Genomic DNA, 12165 nt, shown 5'->3' with positions numbered 1-12165 from the left:
CATGTGGTTTACAGATAATGCTTGTAGCACAATCTAAATGGCCGTCTCGGGCACACCTTAGAATTCGAGTGTGTTACAATTTGAAGTTGTCGACAATGGCAACGGGTGTTGTGTTCTTGTTGCTGCTGCTGCTGACCAACTGCAGCCAGCAGCAGCGGCAGCAGCAGCAAATTGTGAAAGTATCTGAGGCGCTGGCATCCCATGTGCCACACGACGTATGCTTAATTACAAACAAGCAAGGAAACAATGCCAGCAACAGCAGCAGCAACTGCAACAAGAGGAGCTGAGTCTTTAAAGGCTGCGATGCTTGGATGCTGCCTGCCCAGATCGAGCTTGTGGCTGCCTGTGAAGATTAGTCGCAGTGGGTCGCACATTTCGTTTCGCAATCGATTGCAACATGCAACAGCAACAACAACAGCAACAACAGCAACAACAGCGGCAACAGCGGCAATAAATGCAGCAGCAACACACGAAACGAATGTGGCAAGGCAAAGTCTGTGTCTGCTCTAAAAAACATTTGAAAACTAGTTTAGGTGGGGACCAATGGATATTCTTTTACTGCTAGTTTTTTTCTTCTTCTTCTTCTTCTATGCTGCAACTGCAACTGCAACTGCGACGCGACGCGACGCGGCATTCTAATGGCCGCCCAATATGACTAAGCACACTCATCGCACTCCTGCGTCCAACGTGTATGCAAATCGAAACCAGTTTAAGCACCAACAACAACAACAACAACAACAACAACAACAACAACAACTGCAACAACAACTGCGGCAGCAGCAGCAAAAATATATAGCAAAATATGGGTCGAGATCTGAAAATGCAGCTGATCGAATTTTTGCATTAGGCGCAGCAGCAGCAGCAGCGGCAGCGGCAGCGGCGGCAACTGCCATCCGGCCAGCAGCAACTGTGCCCAAGCTGCCTGGCTGCCTGCCTGATTATCTGCCTAGGAAGGCATGCCAGCAACAACAACAACAACAACAGCAACAACAGCAACAGGGGCAACAACTGCAGCCGGCTGAGCGAAAATCGAATGCTATCTATATCTAACGAAGCAGGGCCATATAGCCAACATTTTGCTATTAGCCAAAGAAATATACAACACACACACACTCACACAGACGTACGTACGCGGCAAGTATCTGTATCTATGTATCTATGGCTTGGTCCAAGCGAAACGCAGCAACGTAACGTATAATCTAAGAGGCACAAAATCAAGAGTGTGGCAGCCCAGGCAGCTGCTGCCTGATGAAATGCATTGTAAGCCGCCGCCGCCGCCGCCACCGCCAACAACAACAACAACAACACGCCTTGGCGCGTACGTGGCGTTGTCGGGGCGGACGTTGCCGCTGCCGCTGCTGCTGCTGAGGCCGTCCCGTCGAATCTGCTCGGTGGTGGCCCACAGGCCACTCAACTCGCCATCGCCATCGTCGTTGTCGTTGAAGAAAAATCTACATTTGTCCAAAATACCACAACTGCGACTGCAACGTTGACTGCAACGTGGACTGCGCTGTTGCATAAAAGCAACGCTCCAAATTGCCAACTGAGCGATCCAGTTTAAATTGCAATTGCTCGTTAATGGGCACTAAAACGTGCCGGTGTCGATGTGAATGTGTGTGCTGCCCCATTCGTGCCCCGTTCGGCTCCGCATCGGTTTCTGTTTCTGTTGCTGTTGCTGTTTGGTTTTATAGCCAGCGAATACGCGTCGTATGCGCAACGACAACGAGCCGCAGACAGCGCGCAGCAGTCATACGCACAGTTGTTGGCCTGCGGCGGCAGTGGCAGCGGCGGTGGCGGCTCTAATGATGGTGAGGCAGTAACACTATTAGCGCTGGCGTCTGGCGTTTATGGCTATTTTATGAACTCTACAAAATTGGAGACTTTTTCAAATACCTTCAGGCTGCTTAACATGCATTTTTATGGCAATGCAACTGCTTTATTAACATAATGATAACATAACAAAGTGATTCCCCAAAAGTGGAGACTTTTTTCAGGCACCAGTAAGATCTTTAGACACCTCTGATTCAAGTTTATGTCAGCGGAACAAATGACCAAGCGAGGCAGTAACACTATTAGCGCTAGCGTCTGGCGTTTATGGCTATTTTATGAACTCTACAAAATTGGAGACTTTTTCAAATACCTTCGGGCTGCTTAACATGCATTTTTAAGGCAATGCTACTGCTTTATTAACATAATGATAACATAACAAAGTGATTCCCCAAAAGTGGAGACTTTTTTCAGGCACCAGTAAGATCTTTAGACACCTCTGATTCAAGTTTATGTCAGCGGAGCAAATAACCAAGCCAGGCAGTAACACTATTAGCGCTGGCGTCTGGCGTTTATGGCTATTCTATGAACTCTACAAAATTGTAGACTTTTTCAAATACCTCCGGGCTGCTTAAAATGCATGTTTATGGCATTGCAACTGCTTTATTATCATAATGATAACATAACAAAGTGATTTCCCAAAAGTGGAGACTTATATCAGGCACCAGTAGGTTCTTTAGACACCTATGATTCAAGTTTATGTCAGCGCAACAAATAACTAAGCGAGGCAGCTCTTTATACACATCTGAATCAAGTATAATGACAAAACAACACATAACAATGCGATTTGCCGATATTGGAGACTTATATAGCATATGAATGATATTTACGAACCTACGAGGGAAGTCAGTTGCAAAGTGTTTGGCCAATTAACTTCTGATACATTAACAAATCAACTCTCTGACAGTGGAGACTTATATAAGGCTCTAGATTGCTCTTTACATATCTACAATTGAAGTTTATAGCAAAGCGACTGATTTATTAATTTAAATTAACATAACAAAGCAACTCTCCATAAGTGGAGACTTTTATAAGCTGTTAGATATACTTCGGATAGAAATTATTGGTAAAACAACTGCTTAATTAACATATTAATAACATAACAAAGCAATTCTCCAAAAGTGAAGATTCTTAAAAGCTGATAAACTGCACTATATACATTTTATTGCAGTTTATGTAATAAGAAATTATCCTAAGTGCTTAAGCGTCAATTTATAAAACACTCCAATTTTGTAGAGTTTCCAAAAATGCTTAAATAGTATGTATAAGTTGGCTAAATTATACTACACTACTCAACACACTCATTTTATAGCTTGTTCTCGAACTCTACAAAATTGTAGACTTTTTCAAAAACTCTCCAAAGTTGCAATTGACATGATTTTCTTACGCTCTACCTTAATAATGATGGCAAACAATGCAGCTCTATAAAAATCATGACCCCAAAGCTAACTGTACCGCATTTGTCGCATCTAAGCGATTGTCGACAATAACTTAGAGCATGACAACATATTTCACAATTACGAAACAATACCGCCCACCACTAAATACAGATATACCCGGCAGCTCTTCAGGCTGCACGCCGAACAATAGAACCATATCCGAGAGCCCCCAACTGTCACAGCCAAAGCAGACGAATAGGCGTAGACGCCAGACCAGAATCGCGACGCGGCGCGACGCGACTCGCGGCCTACTGCGGCGGCATGCCAAGCGCACAGATACAGATACAGATACAGATACTGATGCAAATGCAGATACAGATGCAGATAGAGCTATGTGGCTGCCAGAATCAAACCAGATCAAAGCCTATGGCAATAATTATGAAAGCGCTCGTCGTCAAAATGCGATTCGTGCCTTAATAAACTCCGCAAGCGGCCGCATATTGAAAATTTCAATAATAATCAAGCGAACAACAACAACAAAAACAACAACAGGAGCTATTAAATTTTATATATATAATCGTGTGTATATTGGAGAAATAACAACTTTGGATGGATGGCGTTATACATATTATTGATTTAAACATCAAGATAAATTACATTGGACTCTGCCTTAGACCAAGACGCAGAGGCAGCCGATCGCATTAAAAGGCGTATTACATTTATATATATATAATACACTGAAAGAAAAAGTCTATATTAAATTTACAGCTGGGTTAAGTTCACGTCTTGATCATAAATAATGTTATATCGAGCATGAAGCAATTTTGAATGAAAAGTTAAGGAAAAGTTGGCTTGTATTGTGTTAAAATTCTTTAATGAAGAATTTGCAGACTTGAAATCAGCAGCGAATTCTCAAGTATATTCCTTACATTTTTCATCTTAAGTAATATTCAATCTTAAATAATACTGAATCAAGCATAAACCAACTTTGATTAAAATATAAATGAATAGTTGGCTAGTCTCAACTAAAAATAATTTAAGCAACAATTTGCAGACTTGAAATAAGCTTCAAAATATTTCCAGCTCTTACTTGTATATAGAAATTTTATACTTTAAAAAGAATTTTGTTTTTAGGCTAAAAAAAGTTAGCAACATTCTGTATTTTATATTTTAAAATTTAAAAGATTTTTCTCTTTTCTTAAAAGAAGATTTTTGTCCTCAGGCTGAGAAAATTCAAGCTTGACATACTTAAACTTAGCACAAAATTCTCTGTTAATATAAGAACTCATTGAAATTTTCGTTTAGGTAAAATAGGTTTAAAATGTTCCATGATTAACTTCTAAGTTTTGGTCTCAAGCTAAGTCATTTCGAGCTTGAATTAAGTACAAAAATGTTGATATATATTTTCGGCGAGTGTATTTTGTCGCAGCGCAGCAGCGCTTTGAACAGTAACGACTTTTTGGCTGACTGCCGTTGTTGTAATTGTAGATAATTGTTGTTGTTGTTGCTGTTGTTGCAGTTGTGGCTGTTGCAGCAGCCTTTTTGTAATTTTCTTCTATTTTTCGAACAGGCGCTACAAATTTCCAAACCCCACCAGGCACATTTGCGCCAGAGCACGATCCCCAAAAACCCAAAAAAAAAAACCAAAAAAAAACGGATAAAAAAGAAACGTAACCAAACGTACAACCGGCAATTGTAACATCAACATGAGATGTGCCTGGGCACATTTAAGCAGGCAGCACCAGCCCGTGCCCCAATCCGCAATCCGCAATACCCCAAAAAAAAGCTAAAGCCAGAGCCAAAGCCCGTGCCTGGCTGTGGGTCTGGGGCTAGCTCCTTGACTTGTCGCTCGCTCCAAAACGTCGAATGCGTCTAATTTCTTGAAGTTGCTTTTGGGGCTGCTCTGCGCAGAGACGCCACCAAATGCTGAATGTCGTGCCACGTTCTCTGTGCCCCCTCGATACCCCCCCCTGATACCAATTCCCAGACGTCGCCCCGTTGTCGTTTAAATCGTACCACCACAGGCGACATAAAAATAATGAAGTGTGCGGGTGTGGTCGACTCGCTCTTAGCTGGCCCGTCTGTCCGTCTGTCTGTCCGACTGTCCGACTGTCTGTTAGTCTCGGCTGCGCTGTGGTCTCGGAGTGGCCCGGCCTGGTCTGCTGCTCTGGCTCTGGGGCTGACTGGCGATCTGTTTCGACTGTTGCCAAAGACGTCGAAGCCAACGAGACGTTTGCAGATTGCTGAATCGTGTTTAGCCCAGCGGTGCTGGGTGCTTGCCATCAAACCCAATAAACATTTTCGTCTACACCATCTAGAACTCGAACAGACTACTGTTCGATCGATTTTTCAAGTCTAGTTCAAGTAAACTTACAGGTAACAGAAGTATATTGTACTTTAATGGATATATGTTTCATTAAAAAGTGGAAGATTTCAAGTGAAAATTTGGAAGCAAAAAATAGTTGAGGATAGAAATCTCCAACCCTCTCCAATTATTATCATAAATATTCATTTTTTAAATTTAATTGAAGATGGATACATCTTCTTCATCATTTGTTTAATTACAAAGTTCAAGATCTTAACTGAAAATTTAGAAGCAAAACATAGTTTTGCCAACTATTATCATAAATATTAATTTTTTGGGGGGTTTCTTTAATTGAAGAAGAATAAATCCTGGATCTTTTATGTGTACATAATAGCATATCATATATTATATATATCATATATGATGTTCTTTTATAATATGTGTCTGTCTCTTTCTGTCTTCAGCTTTTGTTCCTTTCTTTGTGATATTCAATTCGAACTTCGAAAGGCAATCAAAAAATTAATGAAAGAGAAGCAACTTACAAAGAAATACCTTAAAGAGTGCTTAATATACTTAAATATTATTCATCTATTTGGAAAGTTGATTTGTTAACCATTCATTTCTATATATCTATAAGTATGAGAGATATATATTTATATGAGTTCTTCGTTTGGCTTATTTTTAGAGGTCGAGGTTTTTCCTTATATTTTGGAGACTGGGTAAATTATAATTTCGTTACCATTTGCATTTGCAACATTTTATACTTATAAATATCATTTTATTTTTATTATTTTCAATATATTATTTTTAATATATTGCTGAGCGAATAACAATTTCAATACATTATTTATTTAATTTTTAATTTTTATATATTCAATTTATTTATTTTGATTAATATTTTAATTATTTATAAACATTTTGAATATTCAATTCACAACTGGAATTTATTAGCTAAAGTTTTCAATTCGATTATAATATTCTTTAATTTATTAATTAATATACACTTTAATAATATTCTATTAATAAGATTGACAGTAGCTATAATTAAAGCCATGCTAATGCTTGTATTACGCAACGTTTTAACCATTTAATAGCCCATCCATGCTAAGTAATTCGAGCAGCGACTCGGAGCTCAGCTCTGGGTCCAGGTGTGCTGCAGGGCGTCAAGAACTTGTCTGGAAATGTGTTCGCTGTGTTATTTGCCCACTAGACATGAACACACGCCCAACGACAGCTAGAAGTATAACGGTATCCAAGGTTGTGCTACGCTTAAAATGTAATTGCTCGACTTAAAGATCGGCAACAACAACAGCAACAACAACAACAACAACAACGACAAGAAGAACAACTGTAACGACAAGTTTTGGCTCAGTCTCTAATCAAATACGCGAGCGAATACCAGTCGAAAGGCAGCTCGCAGCTACCCACCTATAAAGGCCCCATGTGCAGATACAGATACATTCGTATCCATAGCTCATGCATAGACAAATATATATATATATAGATGGATATATGGATAGACACACCAACACAATGGCAAGACAAGCGCCGCACTCGCCGATTTCTGACTGACTTTGAGCTCCGTGCGGGAAATTTTCACTTGAATATTCGACACACTTACCAGGTGAGGCGACTGAAGCGGGGCGGGGCGGGGCTGGGCGACTGGAGCCGGCGCACAGCTGGACGCCTTGGCGCAGGACTGTCTGTCGGTCGGGCAGTCTTTATTTTGTTGCATGCCCTGTAACCATTGCCAAATGGATAAACAAGACGCGGAGTTGGGGCAGCTGCGAGTCCACAAATGACATATATATTCCTGATCAGTTTAAGAATCCGAGCTCATCTTGTCTAGAGAATTTAAATGGAAAATTTTCCATATATCACGAGCTTATCCGATTTACATTAAGGTTGCAAGAAATCGATAAGTATCGATAAGAATCGATATATCGACTTTCGGTTTTTTGAGCATATCTCGAGAATTATAAGAGCTAGAGCCACCAAATTTAGCATGTATTGCATCGTAAGGTGTACACTTGGCTTTGTACATACATTTTTTAGATACCTTACGCCCAAAATTAAAGACACGATCGTATTAGCGGGAATATTAGGCATAGAGTTTTGGTTTTAGGTATGCGCACATATTTCATAGTCAATAACAAGTTCTGCAAATATCTTTAAGATCGAACAGTTAAGACGTGAGTTACTCGAGATGGTATACTCCAAAATGTGCAGCAGGCAGTATAGTTATGTGTAGAAAGAACTGGCTACAGGGTAGTTACTAGTCAAGCACACTCGATCGAGATCACTCTTACTTGTTTTATATATTTTTTATTCGTTTCAGGGAGGGGCAACGTGGCAATTCTGGAGGCTATGCATCATCATCAACAGCATGGCAACATGTTGCAACAATATGCAAGCGCTCTGCATGCATAAAATATTATGCAACACGAGGCGCACAGACACAACAGACACAGCAGACACACAACAGACCAGACGACACTTGGCTGTCTATTTCACAGCTGTTGTCTCCGTTGTTGTTGTTGTCTCTGTTGTTGCTGTTGTTGTTGTTGTTGCTGTTGTTGTTGCTGTTGGCCGGCTGTTGACAGCATTTAGGTCTAATTGAATTGGCATTGCCTGTTCGAATGTTACGTCGTAATCCTGGCTTTAAGAACGCTTTGCTCCCATTTAAGCAAAGCCCATAAATCTGCCGCGCACAGCTTGAGTTATGGCAGGGTGGGCCGAGGGGGTCGGGCCGGTTGATCTGGCAGTGTTGCGAAATGCGCCAAGTAGCGCCGCGAAAATCTTGAAAATAATAATAAAATGACTAGTGCCAGGGCATGATCAAGACCAACTGCTGCTGCCTCCGACTGCTTACTGCTGCTGCTGCTGCTGCTGCAGTAACAATGGAACGGTTGGCAGTTAAGATCGGTCGCCTTCACAGTAGTCAGCATTGGGGCGTCTGCAGTTCAACGTTCAAGTGGCATAGTACGCCCTAGAAAAATGAATTGATTCGATTGTTTGCGACTTGGCTCCATTCTTTGATTTTTCTTCTTCTAGCTGGGTTTTTCTCATTGTTTGCCGCGCGACTTTTTTATCCGCCAGAAATCAGAGTCACCCGCGCCCTCAAAATGAAATACTCAAAAAACTGATGATACAATCGCGCTTTTGACTTTGAAAAGTCAGTCAAGTCGTCTAGTCCATTGTTCAATAGCTGCACTCGAAACAATTTTTGTGGCACTTGGCAGCAGTTTTTATATTCAAGCAACATTTTTAATTTTTTTTAACAGCAGAAGAAATCATCGTAGCCGGGCTTCAATTGCAGCTGATATCGGCCAAATTGTGGCAGTTCGCCGCCTTTGGGTGTCTCCTGCTGCAGCCAGGACATCATCTGCTCGAGCTTCTCCCGGGTGCCTTCCAGCTCGCCGCTGACCGCGTAGCCGCATTGCGTATACGTCATGTAGCCGCGCACATTTAGCTCGGTGGCCTTTTGGGCGGCACGCGGCATCAGGGCCTTGACGTCCGGCAGGAATAGCTTGTAGGATACCCTGTAAACGGCAATCGGTTCGCTCAGCTCGTAACGCAACGACATGTTGGTTGTATGTATATGAAAAGTGGTTGGTGAATGCGCGTAGAAATATTGCCGGCTCTTAATGCAAAACTTGTCTGTTCGTTTACTGAATTGGTATTGAAATAGATTTTCAAATATTTCAATACCAATTCAATAAACCTGACAACAATATAACTGACTGCTAAGATTTTGACATTTTGGTTGTGATTCAGCTTACCCTTTCGACAAGTCAAGTATTCACATGGCAAAATATGTCAATTGTATGAGAAATCTAAATAATGCAGTGTTTGATAAAGCGCTATAATGCGAAAATCTACAATTTCACGTTTTACAGCACTGTTTATTAAATGCCTGCTCATAAATTTATCCAAATATATAACACTTATTAATGCTTTTGGTTTCTTAACATTTATTTACGACCCTATTGCGTTTTGCAACACTGTTGGAAATGTTAAAATATGTAAGTGTGCCTTTTTCTTAAGTTTTATGATCATATGTTTACAAATAACTTGAACGAACACTTTTATTTATTCATTATTGTTGGTCAATATTCGCTTTGCAACACTGTTGACTAACAGTTTATGTTGATTTGAACAATATTTAATAATAATTTAATATTTATTTATTTTAAAAAATTATCCAACCTTTCTATATTCATCATTTTATGTGCACTTTTATGTCAAAGTGCTTTTTGCAACACTATTTATCAATTATGCTTGCTTTTTGGCAATTATTCAAAGGGAACACCTTTGGAGTTTTTTAGCATTTTACAACACACAACAAATATAAATATGCTTCTGATTACTGGGAACTTAGTTGACTTTGAAAAAAAATGTTAAAAAAACAGAGTTGAGTACTGTTTTGTTGATCTTGATCAAAATACTACCAAAACTGAAATAAATTGTTTTTTTAGATATATTATATAAAAAGCTGAAAGATGTCCGATTCAAGTTCTTTTACCTCATTTGATAGCGAAAACTATCTGAAAGTGGTCACCGAAAAGGTGCTCACTGAGCGGAAACCGAAGGGGAATGCCAAAGAGAGTTCCTCTGAAAGGCAGCCGCAGTTTGCTGAGAGCTGCTCTTCAAATACGGAAAAGGATGAAAATATTGCGTTCTGTGTGTGCCAGGTGTGCCGGGAACGCCGGAAGATGGCCATCGGCAGGGATACCGTATTCAAGGTAGAGTTCCAGCTGCACCAATTGGATTCCAACGAACGGGAATTCCTCAAGGAACTGACAAATCGTTGTCGCAAGGCGAATGTCTCCGGCTATATAATGTTTACCTACGGACGCGAGGATGCGACCGGGCTGATGGAGGGCGCCATCAAGGACATCAACAAGGTCAAGGATTGGCTGGAAATGGACAACAAATATATACCGGAGCCCATAAGCGAGAACTTCTACATCTCCTGGTACATGATCGCCCGGGAGCCCACCAAGCTGGTCTTCGACGAGCGCACAAAGCCCCCGACGCCACACGCCAAGTCCTCAGACTTTGGTTCCAGCGATTAGTTGCGGGTTTTTTCGCGCAGTGTACTGCAGGCCGACTCGTGCTGCCAACAGCATGTACCATTGTTCAACACTATTTGTGCCTCAATCTCTTAATTAAATATGCGACTAACTGGCAGCCAGAGCCGAGCCCGAACTGCAACCAGTAAAAATTAATCAAGAACTAAAGCTGAGTTCGGCACGCCGAATATGAGATGCCCTTTAAGATATGTGGCTTGGAGGGAATTACGAAAAAAACTTCTAGCCAACCTACCTATAGTTTGTATACTATTCATCAATATATTTCGATATGTGACGGAGCTGCATAACTGAAATATCTAGAAAGTTATCTACTAAGTGAAATACTCTATATCTGTTTCTACCATAGAAGGGTCTACATACCAAATTTGCTGTCCCTAGCTCTTATAATTCTCGAGTTATGCTCAAATAGCTGAATTTCGATAACGATTTGTATCGATTTAATGAAAACAGGGTAAGTTATCGATATTTTCAAGCAAATTCGACGCGCGGGGGCAATAAAACGAGTTACGTTCAAAATATCAAGTCTCTAGTTACCAGAGTTCCCGAGATGCCGAGATCTATAAAAAAAGGACAGACTGAAGAACTTGGCTAAGTCAACTCGGCTATTGATATTGATATCGAATACATATTTGTTCTGCTCCTGCTGTGCGTTACACAATTAATGACAAACTAATAATACCCTAGCCAAGTGCATCAAAAAAATCGCGACTTAGTCACAAGCGAACAACTCAAAGATCGTCGTTTAGTGTCGAAATTGTGCAAGTTTTTGATTTTTCCGGCTGCTGTTTTCTTGTGGTTGTCGCTGTTGTTGTTGTTGTTGTCGCTGTTGTTGATGTCGCTGTTGTTGTTGTTGTTGTAGCTGGGTAATCACAGAGCCCGCGAACAAGAAATTAAATCAGCCAAGGTTATCTCGCATTAATAAGCCCCCATTGGTTTTGTTTTTTTTTTGTGGTTTACTTTAACTTGACTCCGCATCGCGAGCTGTTGCCTTTTTGGCGTCTAGTCAATTATTAAATTTGCAATTTCCGTAGCCTGAACTTTTGGGTCAGTAGACTGATTTAAATCAAAGCAATAATTGTGCAAAAAAAACAAAAAATAGCGAAACAAAAATAGAGAATCGTAGAGAAAAATTGAAAAATACGTAGAAACACAACAAAACTGGCGAAATAGCAAAGCGTGAACGATAAAATTTGACAAATGTTTCGTGGGGGCAACCCCGAACCTTGCACAGTGGAGAAAATCGACGTTTTTCGGGTCAAAAATGTAACCACAGAACGTTAGATTATATTGTTAAAAATAAAAAAGTATTAGATTAAGCTCAATCTTAATTCCTGCGCAGCTCGCTTTCCGCTGTATTTACTCAGTTTACCACCTCACCCCTGCACAGTGGGACCTTTCAACCTTTTTCGTGGCAAAAATGGACCCAAATGAGTATTAGATTAAGTTTAATTTGAATATCTGTGAAGTTCTCTATCCACTGTATTCATCCTTTTTACATCCCCATCACCGCACAGTGGAGCCCCTTAGCTAGATAATGTTTAAATATATTGTCAAAAAT

The 12165-nt window shown here is 40.5% G+C and overlaps 3 protein-coding genes across 3 annotated transcripts; 2 read left to right on the top strand and 1 right to left on the bottom strand.

Moving 5' to 3' along the window:
* The first annotated feature begins 651 nt into the window (after positions 1-651).
* On the top strand, positions 652-1050 carry LOC135433991 (serum response factor homolog A-like). Its single transcript, XM_064690314.1, has one exon. It carries the CDS (start codon positions 652-654, stop codon positions 1048-1050), a length of 399 nt encoding a protein of 132 aa, XP_064546384.1.
* A 7684-nt stretch (positions 1051-8734) lies between these two features.
* LOC135434048 (uncharacterized) lies at positions 8735-9272 on the bottom strand. The gene has a single exon (XM_064690400.1). The coding sequence runs from the start codon at positions 9095-9097 to the stop codon at positions 8789-8791; it is 309 nt and encodes a 102-aa protein (XP_064546470.1). The 5' UTR covers positions 9098-9272; the 3' UTR covers positions 8735-8788.
* Positions 9273-9943: 671 nt separating this feature from the next.
* On the top strand, positions 9944-10722 carry LOC135434046 (uncharacterized). Its single transcript, XM_064690399.1, has one exon. The coding sequence runs from the start codon at positions 10014-10016 to the stop codon at positions 10587-10589; it is 576 nt and encodes a 191-aa protein (XP_064546469.1). The 5' UTR covers positions 9944-10013; the 3' UTR covers positions 10590-10722.
* The last annotated feature ends 1443 nt before the right edge of the window (positions 10723-12165 follow it).

This window comes from Drosophila montana, unplaced genomic scaffold, assembly GCF_035044405.1.
Source record: "Drosophila montana isolate Dmon_TW-CO22-7 unplaced genomic scaffold, ASM3504440v1 contig_3257_1, whole genome shotgun sequence".
In the NCBI taxonomy this organism is placed as follows: Eukaryota; Metazoa; Arthropoda; class Insecta; order Diptera; family Drosophilidae; genus Drosophila; species Drosophila montana.
The sequence above is the reverse complement of the archived record's forward strand: the minus strand, read 5'-3'. Positions and strand labels throughout refer to the sequence as shown.

What these genes read in the sequence shown, in the direction of transcription:
- LOC135433991 (XM_064690314.1), top strand. Translation starts at nt 652, where the DNA reads ATGACTAAGCACACTCATCGCACTCCTGCGTCCAACGTGTATGCAAAT.
- LOC135434048 (XM_064690400.1), bottom strand. Translation starts at nt 9,097, where the DNA reads ATGTCGTTGCGTTACGAGCTGAGCGAACCGATTGCCGTTTACAGGGTA.
- LOC135434046 (XM_064690399.1), top strand. Translation starts at nt 10,014, where the DNA reads ATGTCCGATTCAAGTTCTTTTACCTCATTTGATAGCGAAAACTATCTG.